Source organism: Aphidius gifuensis, linkage group LG3, assembly GCF_014905175.1.
Source record: "Aphidius gifuensis isolate YNYX2018 linkage group LG3, ASM1490517v1, whole genome shotgun sequence".
NCBI classification, from domain to species: Eukaryota; Metazoa; Arthropoda; class Insecta; order Hymenoptera; family Braconidae; genus Aphidius; species Aphidius gifuensis.
The window spans coordinates 1,181,074-1,193,791 of NC_057790.1; the positions used below are offsets into that span (position 1 = coordinate 1,181,074).

At 23.3% G+C, this 12,718-nt stretch overlaps 1 protein-coding gene across 4 annotated transcripts in view; it reads left to right on the forward strand.

The window, feature by feature from the left end:
• LOC122851273 overlaps window positions 1-5,754 on the forward strand; it is a 162,260-nt gene extending 156,506 nt beyond the window's left edge. For 2 of the 4 annotated variants that reach the window (XM_044150398.1, XM_044150399.1), the window contains 2 exons: window positions 2,129-2,297; window positions 2,991-3,432. In XM_044150398.1, coding sequence (XP_044006333.1) covers window positions 2,129-2,297; window positions 2,991-3,079 — 258 coding nt within the window. In that variant the 3' untranslated portion in view covers window positions 3,080-3,432. Of the gene's footprint in view, window positions 1-2,128; window positions 2,298-2,987 lie in introns of all 4 variants that reach the window. The other 2 variants (XM_044150396.1, XM_044150397.1) reach the window with 2 other exon arrangements.
• Window positions 5,755-12,718: the final 6,964 nt, after the last annotated feature.

Genomic DNA, 12,718 nt, shown 5'->3' on the forward strand with positions numbered 1-12,718 from the left:
ATTTTAAAAAAAATGAAATTATGTCAAGTAAATTTATTTTTAAATTTAAAAATTTTTGGAATTTATTCAATATTAATAGTGGGGTAATTTTAAAAAATACCAAAATTTTTTTATTTCAATTTTAACTTTAAATAGAAATTTTTTAAATATCAGGATTCACAAAAAAAAAAAAGAAGAATATTATATTAAAAAATCTATTCAGAGAATAAATTAAAAAATTCTAATTTTTATTTTCTAAAATAATTAAAATGTAAATTCATATTTACAATACAGTGTAATAGTAAATATCACTTACAGAAATTACCATTTCAAATATAGTTACATGACTTATCAAATTGCGTATTGAATTTCATTTACATCAATTCAAACCCAAATCAATTCACACACAACTACATCTCGCCAACAATTCATTTAAATACCAACAAGCTCGCAGTTTCAAAGTAAACAAAAAATATTATAAAATCAGTTGACCTGGTTATTTTTATAATTTTTTTATTTAAAAAAAAAAAAAACAGAAATAATATAAACAAAAGAAATTTACAGTCGAAAAAAAAAGCACATGATGTATACATACAATCATGTGTTTGAAATAAAAATAAAAGCTCCACATGAAAATTTTTGTAAAAAAAGCACAAAAACAAATAATTAATTTAAAATATTAAATGGGAAATGAAAAAAAATAAAAAGCTCAGTGTGAAATAATATAAAATAAATGTAAATTCAATTGGAATATAAAATAAGCATATAAATGTAATAAAGGTAAAGCAGATAGAGAAAGATTTAGGTTGTTGAAAAGGACTAGAGACGTGAATATACATTATAAACAATTTGATATATTCATGAGATAAATCTTAGAAAGATATATGTGTTTGTGTGTTTGTGAATGAGTGATGTAAGGTTGTGCCACGCCCGATATGTACAATACAATTGTATATAAGGTCAGTGTTCTTTTCACTTTGTCATGTGAAATAAAAGAGGCTGACGTCAGACATTCAACCCTTCAAGAAACATCTCCACCACACACACACATTCAACATTTTTTTTTATATATATATATTTTTTCCTCTACTTTATCTTATTTTACGTATTTTTTATTTTTGTGTTCTTGTTCTCCTGTTGCTACACTTGAAAATGAATGTATTTTGCTTCAAGTTAAAGCACACATACGACAAACAAATTCAAACTGAGATGTGTATGCGCACACTCGGCACGTCGTCGTTGTCATTCTTATACTTATTGTTGACTATATACAACAAGAATGATGATGACGACAAGTGGATGACTGTATACTGCATAAAAGACAAAAATTTATACTGTTGAAATTTTGTCTATAGCAACACACACACAAAAGGGGGGGTGTTAGTTCTAGTGAAAATGTCCTTCAGACAGTTTTTTTTTTTTTTTTAAATTCACTGATGGTATAACGCCTTTTTTTTCTTTTACTCAATGTGTGTCCCTTTAAATACATTGCTCTTGGGTAAAAAGAAACTTTAAAAAAACATGAAAAACTTTTTAGTATTTTTTTTATTTCAAATAAAATATATTTTTTTTTTTTTTTGGTTGAAATTAATTAATTAATAATACACTTAATGATGAAACTTTTTTACACTCTTTGATTATTTAAAAGTTGTATTTTAAAATTGTATATTGTTATTTTTTTTTTTTATTTATTAAATTTTTTTTTATGAAATTCTACTTCACGGCTGACTGAAAATTGAGTTGTTCTACTTGAAAAAAATAAAATTTTCATAATTTTAATTTAATTCAATGATTTTTTATTCAAAATTAATTAGTGTTATCTATGATCGTAAAGTTATTTATCCATTAAAATGGGCAACGTCAATCTTTTTGATGAAAAAATTAGATTGAAGAAAAAAAGAAAAAATAATTTAATTTACTTGTTTTTATTTAATTTTTCTTGATAAATTAGTTTGATAATAAAAAAATAAATAAATGATTAAGTGATTTGATAATGAACATTTGAATAACAAATTAATATTACTTAAAAAATTTTATTTATTATTAAATGTTATTAATTATGAAGAAAACAACAATGTAATTTAAATAAAAATAAAAAAAATGTATATTAGTAGAATAGTACTGATGAAAAGGCAATATTTTGTTACAGATAATCAGTTACGATTCCGGAAGAGGTGGAGTTTCCGTTATGACGGAAAAAGGCGAGACAACAACGAGCTTTTTACTTGTTCAACACGCTATGCCATCTGACTCAGGACAATACACCTGCAATCCTAGCAATGCTCAACCCAAATCTATCACTGTTCATGTACTTAATGGTGAGTAAAAATATAAAAAAAAAAATAAAATCATTCTCTATACATGTACATATAAACACAATTGAATTTTCTTCTATTCTTTTATCTTTTTTTTAGTTTCTTTTCACCGTCTTTTCTGTTTTCTTTTTTCTTTTAAAGAAATCTCGTTTTATGGTATGCAAATGTAACGATAAAAGGATTTTAGTTTTAAATGATTCAAATGGTTTTTAACTATTATTTGAATATTTATATAAATTTTTATATTTATTATGAACATTTAAAGTTTCATTGTCATTTAAAATAATTATTTTTATATTAATTTATGATAATAATTGCATACAACTTTGACAAGTCCCAAGTAGACTGATATTTTAATTTTATTTTACATAAATATTGCCATTGTTAAAAATATTTATTCAAATTATATTGAAAGCTAGCAGATGTCACTAATTTTTTAATGTTCTATCTTCTTTAATTTTCACAACCTATGTATTTTTTCCAAATATATTTCAATGATAATTTAAATTTGCTTTTAATTTATTTATAAATTTTTTTATTTGTTGTGCCTTTTTGCCATTTAAAATTATAAAAGCATGTATTATTTTTTTTGGAAATAGAAAATTACATGTCCCTGTTACTTTGTTAATTAAATATAAATATTTAATTGTATATAAACTTTCAGAAATTTGTAGTGTGTTTGATATGTTTCAGGAGAGTATCCAGCGGCAATGCAGCATGGGGGCCAAGCAAAACAACCACGACTCTACTCACTCCTGCTGTGCCTCTGTTTACTTCTTTACTAAATTAATATATAATTAATATTATAGCCAAAAAAAAAAGAAAAAAAAACGGCTGACGTTTTTTTTAGAAAAATAATATAAAAAAAATTGAGTGAAGAAAGAGAGTCATTGTATAAAAAATATATAAATCTAGTTGTATAAGAATCCATCAAGCTAAAATGAGGAACAATGGTCGAGAGCATTAAGGTCTCACTTTTGACAAAGTGTCAAAACCATCATTCTCAGTATATAAACTTTATGGATTTAGTTTACCATCATAATGTCAGCATCAACATCTTCAAATAACCTTAAATAAGACAAAATTTCATCAAAATAAATTTATAAAAATTAACAAAATCACAAAGATATATGAAAACTAGAATTTTCTTTTATTTTTTTTAATTTTCATTATGCTGAGAATAATTTAAACACAAAAAAATAAATAATATTCATTACAGTGACTAAAAAGATTCGATGAAAAAAAAATTTAAATTAAAAAAAAAAGAAAAATAATAAATTTCCTTGGAGAATTCAAATAAATATTTGTTTAATATTTTTTATTTTTCAATTTTTAGTTGACAATTTTTTTAATCAAATTTTTAATATCAATCATAATTTAATTAACAATGCAAATATTTCGTAAAAAAATTTTTTTATCAAGAATTTTCAATGATAATATTGATATAATAAAAATAAAAATTATCATTCATTTTTTATATGTGTAAACATTAAATTGTATCGTCAAAAAAATACAAAAAAATTACAAAACATAAAAGTGAAATAATGCTATGAAAGCAAACGCGCGTATTCAGATTTTCATATGAAAAAAAAAAATGTGCATGCGCTTGAAGTACTTCTCGTTACCCTTGCCACGCAATTTAGCCAACTCGTATGTAATTTTTTTTTTTTTTTTATTTCATTTCTTTTCTTCAACGTGACGTTATTTTTTCAAAAATATTTCAAAATTTTTTTGATATAATAACGGTATTTTAAATAACAAAAAATCTTCATACAAAAAAAATTTAGCCAGTGGAAAAAAAATTATTAAAAACTTATTAATTATTAAAATTATAAGGCGAATATATTTGGGTTATATTAAAGTTGGATGGAAATTATTTGAACAATAGAAATAAATTATAATTAATTCGTTAAAAATTAAATTGTCACAGGATCTTTTCACAATATATTTCAAATAAATATAAAATACAATTGAAATATATTTTATATAAATTTAAAATATATTTTCCATATAATTTAAATTAAAATTTAATATAATTTATATACTTTAATTTTTCCACTTGGATATAGTTGACAAAATCTTATGTTTTATATCTTAAGCTCAAGACGTTTGTCATTCTGTGTTTTGTTATTATTTATCAGTTTAACGTTGGCAGTTGTAAAGGTGTGGTCGTTATGAGCCACACCAAAGAATTCGCAACTCCAGAGAATAAAAAAACTCTTGAAACAAATAAATGAGAAAAGTGAAAATGAAAAAAAAAAAAAAAAACATAAAACAAAATAATAATAAAATATAAAAGAAAGAAAAAAAAAAAAAAAAAATTGCTTGCCTTCCGCATCAAGAATTCGGCTTCAATGTTGCACTGAAAATTTTCTCTACTTTCTCGTAAAATTCAAGATAAAAAATAAAAAAAAGAAAAGAATTATTTCTGTACAAAACAGCTCTTTCTTCTAGCATCCTATTGTTCAAGAAAAATACAATCGTTTATTTCTACTGAGATCATTCAAATTGAAGTATCTCGTGCAAAAATAAATGAATTGTTTCTTTTTCAGTTGTCACTTTGATACTTATTTTCAGTGACAAAAAATATATACACCTATAAATACTGGAGCCATATTAAATCAAAGCAAATTGACATATCAATTCACAAAAAAATAAATAAATAATAAACTCTTTGTCGTTAACATTGAATATGTCAATGTAAAAATGGTAAAATATAAAATTAAGCTGAAAATAAATTTATCAATGAATTATTTATACTTTTTTTTACTGTTATTTCATTATTAAAAAATATTTTAATATTCAATATGGCTTTAAAACTATCAAGCAAATAACACTTGGCTATTTTTATTTAAATAATTCAACAGCAATATCTGTAATAAAAAATCGATTTATCTTTGAATATAATTGACAAATAAAAATTGAATGATAAATTGACTTTAATGCTCTCGATACTTGACCATCTTCTTATTTAAATTTTATTTATTTATATTTTTTAAAAATTGGTTGTCAAAATTCAGCCACAATTGACCCCAATATTAAATTATAAATAAATAATATAAATAATATTAAAGTTTGTAAATATGTATGATTAAGATGATTTAGTTTATTAGATTATCTCGACAATATGTAATCTTTCAAAATAAAAATAAACTATCATCACTCATTAATGATTACGTTTTTTAAATAAAAAAAAAAAACAAATTATTTTATATATATGTAAAGAAAAAATTTTAAAATGGAAAAAAAAAATTATAAAAAACTTAAATTTTTATTTATAACAATGGACGATGATGCTTGTGATAATAATAAACTTTTAATTATATTTATTTGTAATTTTTATTTTTTTGAATTTTTTAATTTAAAAGAAAAAAAGTATGGAATATTGAGTGAACAATTATGTGAAGTACTTCTCTTTGAAATTTTTAATAATTTAAATAATAAAGAAAAAAAAAAAAAATACATAATTAAATTGTGAATTAATAAATATTCATAAAATGATGAATGTTAATATTTAAAAAATAAAAAAAATTACCTAAATATATTAAAATATATGAAATAATAATAAAATAATAAATGTCATTGTGTTGTGTAAGAGATTAGATAAATGTAAGAAATTTATTATGAAATTTTAGCGTGATTGTGTGATACTTATTGAATTGTATATTAATTTATAATAAAAAAAAAAAAATTTAATGTCAATGAAATTATGTGAATGCATGAGATAAAGCTCGACGTTATTAACAATTAAAAAAAGCTGTCAGCGTCGAATTGAAATTTAAATTAAAAAATGTATAGAAATAATGTGAAATTCTATAAGGGGCACAAATGTGTTAAATTATTTCAACTGTAAATAGAAAAAATAAATAAAATATATTAAAAAAAAATTGATGGATAAATGTAAAACTTTATAAAAAAAAAAAAATAATAAATAATTTAAAAAATAAAACAAGACTATTCTTGAGACTGGATAAATCTTTCTATACGTGAAATAATAAACACTTTTAAAAAAATTTAAATAAAAAACTGTATGTGCACAGTTGTCAAAAATTACCAAAGCAATGTTGTTGAACTATATTAAAAAATAAAAAATTATTAATTATTGAAATATAAAGATAATTTATTTGAGTATATACATGTGAGGTCACAATAAAAAAATGTATAATAAATAATTAAAAAACAAATTTCTCTTTGCCGTTTTAAAATTAACTAAGACAATTTAAAACCGATCAAAATTACTAAAAAGTTCCCAGCAAGTTTTTTTGATTAAGACATACGTAAATTTCATAAAAAATATTTTTTATTTATACCTTATTATTTTTACTATTGAATAAAACATGAATTGATTAATTTACAAAGAAAAAAATATTAAATTACGGATAAAGAGTTAAAAGAAATAAAAGAAATTGTAATAGATATTTTAAATTCACATCTTTTAAATACATTCTATCGATACAATCCAATAATTATTATCGATGAATTTAAAAATGAATAATAAAGTTGTAAATAATTATGAATTATGAAATAATAATTAAATGATGATGACATTGTCATTGAGAGTTTGTGTACGATTCGATATTGATTATGCTCAAATGACTGAAGAACGAGCAACAATATATATACTAAATATAAAAAATAAAAAGGTTTTTAAAATTATAAATAATTATTACGAATCGTAAATAAACACTAGTTAATTAGGATTACGATAAAATAATATTACGTCTAGGAAATACAATGTATATTGTATCTATCATCATGAATAAATTATCGACAGTAATTATTCTGCCAATAAATCGTTATTAAATCTAAAAAATTATAATTTTAAAAATCAAAATTTTATAATTATATAACTCGTCACAATATCCTGAATTTAAAATTCCCAATTGAAGCATCCTGAATTAAAATTCTTGCATAAAATTTATATCCTAAAAAAAAAAAGGCTGGTAGAAAATATTTATTATTCATAAACTAATAAATGCAACAGGATGTTTTTATTTTTTTTCTAACGAAATTATTTGCCAGGATATTTTATTATGGCTTAATATTTTTTAATTTCGTCCAAGTAATATTTCAATGAAAATTGTATTTTAAATTTGAAAATTAAATAACTAAATATCCTTTTTTTGGGGGGAAATTTTTTATCAGGATATTTTATTTCGTGATCACTTGTGTCCAGAATATTTAGCGACATTTTTGCCGCTTTTAATTTGTCATCTTTAAATTAAAATCAAACGAGCAAGCATCATCTCAAAGCCACAAATTTCTTTGATGTTAAACGGTGAATAAAAAAAAGAAAAATCACATATTCATTGTCATTTGTTCCCGTGTCAATAATTAGCAAAAAGTCTCAACAGTGTCACGTATAATAAATCTCATTCAAAAAAATGCAAAAAAAAAAAAAATCCACTCAAGTCGAAATAAAGATAAGACATGCTTGAAAAAAAGGCACTCGTATATAGTCAGCAAGTCAATGAGGGATTTGCAAAAAAACCAGGTCAAATTGACCATATCATTTTAAAATGAATGATAGGATCATTCAAGTATCCACGAGCCAACCAGTACAGCTTTCAGACAATAATAAACCATCACTAATATTACCACCAACGAATGCCAATACAATTTTTTTTTTTTTGTTAATATAAATAAAAATATAAAACTTAACAATGAATAAAAAATAATAATAAAAAAATAATAAAAATAAATTGAAAAATAAGAAATGAAATATAAAAATGAATAAAAATAAAAAAAAATTGGCGTATAACCAACGAGACAAATTGAATTTGTGAACGACTACTATACTAGTATCGAGAAATCCTCTTCTGAAATTCGTATTGTTGTATATAAAATATCAACAACCAAGGCACTTTTATTTATTTTTTTTTTTTCATGACATAAAAACAAAAAACATGGTGACACGATCGTATACATCAATGCTAACCATAGACAATCTTTTTATATATAATTTTTTTTAGTTTTTATTTTTATTCTATTATTTTTTATGTATCAACAGCATCAATATCTATCCAATAAATAAAACTCCAAGACAAAAAATAAAACAATATTCCCTGTTATTTCATCATCTATGTTCACATCCAAAAAAAAAATGTTAATGGAAAGCTTTTTTTTTTTTTTTCGAAAACATTGGATGTTTATTTGGATACAGGTGAGAAAAAAATAAAATATAAAAATAGAATGTATGTTTTAATATTAACCAAGAGATAGTTTATTGAATTATTGAGTATACCCATCATCAAAATCATAATAGCTTGACAATATTATATTCTCAACACGTTTAAGATACCCACGCAAAAACCATTAGCTAACAATATTACACCCTCTTTGACTTTGATGATAGTGTCTTGAGTTACCTTATTAACAAAATTATATTAATGACGTATTTTATGTTCAGGAATAAATCACTGTTTACCGCAATTTTATTTTTTATTATTTCCACAAAGAAAAAAATTAATTGGTTTATAAAAAAATTGTGGTTTATGAAAAAAAATTAAGTAATTATTGGTTTTTTTTTTGTTTTTATATAGAGATAATCATTAGGCTGATTAATTGAGTATGTTTGTTTTAACTAAAAGCATTAAATTTGTAGATTCAGGGGAAAAAAAAAGCAGCATAATTGAGATGTTTTTTTTGGTGGAACAAAATTTATTAATGTATGATTAATTGAATTTGTGGATTTGAAAATGGAGCTCTTGTTCAGGTGCGGATATTGATAATGTATACACACAATTTTATGAACATCGGGGTTGTATGAATATGGGGAAGATGGGGTTGGTTAAAATAAACGAGAGAAAGTAAAATAGTGGTAAAGCCTGGGCATACAGGGCGCATTTTCAAAGGTATTGATTACAGCCTCCTATCCAGGTGCAACACCAGGGTCAAATATACATGTCTCACTTCCTTTTTTTTTTTTTGCATTTATTGCTTTTTAAAATAATATTTATGTTTTTTTAGGTTTCGTAGATATTGTAAGGGGTAATTTTACGTTTTAATTTTATTTATGTTTATTGGTAATTACAGGTGTTATAATGCTACGTGTTGGAGAAAATAAAAAATTAATTTATAAGGAAAAATATCATATTGGATTATTTAATAAATAAATAATGTATTAATTAGAAAAAAATTAAAGTTTTTATTATTTAGAAAAATTAAAGCTTTAATGTTTTTAAAAATATATATTTTTTTGTTTAGAAAATATGTTTTTATTTAAAATTTGAAAAAAAATAAAGATTCTATTATTTTATATAATATTTTATTATTAAAACGTAAATAATTCAATGTAATTTGGTAATAGAAAATTTGATAATTAAATTTTTTAAACCAAAATAAATAAAACCAACTTAAATAAGTTAATTAATTTTAGAGAAGTAGAAATGATCTGTCGAATCGACGGCGGGCCCAAACAGGCCCGCCTCAATATCGAGATAACTTGTTAGATGTCCACCGTCTGGGCATGCGCTACTTGTAAATAATATTCTATTCTCGCTATTCTCTAATCTCTATCTTAGTAAATAAAATTTTGTTAGGTTAGATTTAGTTGAATGATTTGCAATTGATATAATATAAAAATGGTAATCAACATTGAAGATCTCAATTATGAATGTATTTCGGCAATTTTATCACATGTAACACTCAAGGATAGATTTAATGTAGAAAAAGGTATGTGCCATGATAATTATTGTAAATTATTAAAACAATTAAGGCAACAATCAAATATGTCAAATAATAATTAAAAATAATGTTTTTTTAGTTTCAAAAACACTGGAATATGCTAGTGAAATTGCTTGGAAAGACCTTGGAGAATTAACTTGGCATGGATATGATGAAAGTCCTGAATTTAATTTAGCTTTTCATAAATCGGGTCCTTATTTAAAAAAAGTGACATTGCATTCTGTTTCTGGTATCGGTCAAGAAGCTTTGGAAAACATCATGAAGTACTGTGGTGACAATCTTGAATACTTAGAAATCATTAACATCGGTTACGATATACTAAAGGTATAGTTTTATAGTTAAAAACAATTTTTTTTATACATTGAAAAATAAATGTATTTTTTATTTTAAACAGGTCATGAAAAAATGGAAGAATCTACGAACTTTAAAAATTCATAATCTCAAAGCTACAGATAGTTTTATGGAAATTTTAACTCAAAATGTTACTTTGACTCATCTTGAATTAGAATATGTTCAAATGAGCAATTATAGTGCAAAATTGATATCAAATTTAGTGAATCTTGAACATTTAAACGTTCGTGAAGCTAGGAATGAAATTCAAGATGATGCAATGAGCAGTATTCTCAATAACTGTAAAAAGTTGAAAGAATTGAATATTATGAACGCAAATGTGTTATCAAAATATATAGTTATTGAACCTGCTAGTTTGATCGAACTTGAACATTTGAGTGTTGCATGTCGTCCTAGAACTAGTGATACTGTTATGAATTATATTTTTATGAACTGTAAAAATTTAAAAAGTATACATATAGGAAATGGAGAGTATTTGTCTAACAAAACTCTCAATATACTAGGAGATTTAAAAAATCTAAAGAGTATGCTTTTAAGTAGGGCTGCCATTGATGATTCAGTTCTATACCATTATCATGATCTCAAGGTATTGGATTGTGCATATTGCCCAAAAATAACAGATTCTGGTATCAAACACATACTTGACTCATCGCCAAACCTTGAAAAATTAAGAGTGGAATCAACGAACGTTACACTTCGCACGCTTAGTTATGCATTGTATTTAAGTACATGTCGGAAAAAAAAATTACGTCTTGGCTTAAGTAGCCATATTAAAGTTAATCCTGAAAGCACAAATGATATTGATATCCGGAGTGTTCGTGAAAAATTTAATAATGAATATTTTGAACTCATACAGGATTTTCTTATTATTAAATAACAATTTTTTGAATAAAACGCATTGTATTTTTATACTCAAACTTAATTTTCTTATTTTATATATATTTTTCAATTTTATTTTTTATTACAATTTTTTTATTTCAACTGAATGACGTTGTTAAAAATTATTCTAATGGAAAATTAGTCTATGTATAGAGCAATAGCCATCTCCAGAATCCCATACACATTTTTTTTTTTTATTTTTTTTTATAATACCTACTGGTTTGGATAGAGGCGTTAAAATAGTCAAGCAAAAAAATAAAAATAATGTTGTAAACCCTGACCTATACAAAAAGCTTAAAGTTCCATTTATTTTCCATTGGCTGGTAACATCTAAAATATTCAACTACAACCCCCCATGCAACCCCTAACAAAATATACACAGTCAGTACTTTACGATATATACTCAAAAAAATAAAAAAAATAATAAACAAAAAAAAACACTGTATCTACACAAATCTGTAAATCATGTGTCTCTATTTAAATACACACACTATTTTTTATTTCAAAATTTTTTTATTTTATTTTATTCTTAATTGACCTATTGCTCGTTGTGCTGGTTCGTATGCGACAATATACTACTAATCCCCCAACCAATAGTAAATAAAAAATAAATAAATAAAAAAAAAAAAAAACTGATATACTGGACGAGAGATCAAAGAGGCTATTCTCTACTCTGGGGGATCAAAGTCAATCGATGCCTGTGTTTGACATGAATTTCTACATATAAACTAGAGCTTTTTTAGTACGACAATATTTATTTTTTTTTTTTGGCAGCTAATATAGGTCATTTGCATGAAACTCAATCAGCTATGATACTAATTTTATGGCAAGAAAATTAATGTATCGAGTTATCATTTTGAGCATATAATATTAATAACATATTATCTAATTTTCTTACACTCTAATAATTTTAAAACAATATATGTAAATGTTTACCAGCTAAACGAAAATTTATCAAGTTAATGACAAACTCAAGTAGATGAAAAATAAATTAAAAATATAATTAAAAATTATTTGAATTAAATATAAATTTAAAAAAATATAAATACAAATTTATTTGGTCGAATGTAATGGCTATTTATCTTTAATGTAATTTATTTTTTATTTACATTTGGTAATTTAATTAAAGCATGATTATATCATTTATGTCAGTGTGTATATTCACCAAACAATTAACAAAATTATTCTTGTTTGACAGATGAAAACAAAGCGTACTGGTTGATCAAAATACCTCAGTAAAATTCAGGCTCTATTCTTCGTGGTTGAATAAACATTAAACCAGTTTGTCCTTGTGGTTATCATTCGATCTATTGTCATACATGTTGTTATTGACATATAACCATAGATCTGTTACCACACTCACTAAACACAAAACCCAAACTTGACTTGACTCAAACAGTAATTTCAATTTCTATTTAACAAACCTAATTCATTTATTTGTAATATTACTTTGGTATTTCTTTTTTTTTTTCTACATATAAAAATACCAATCAACTTATCAAATATTT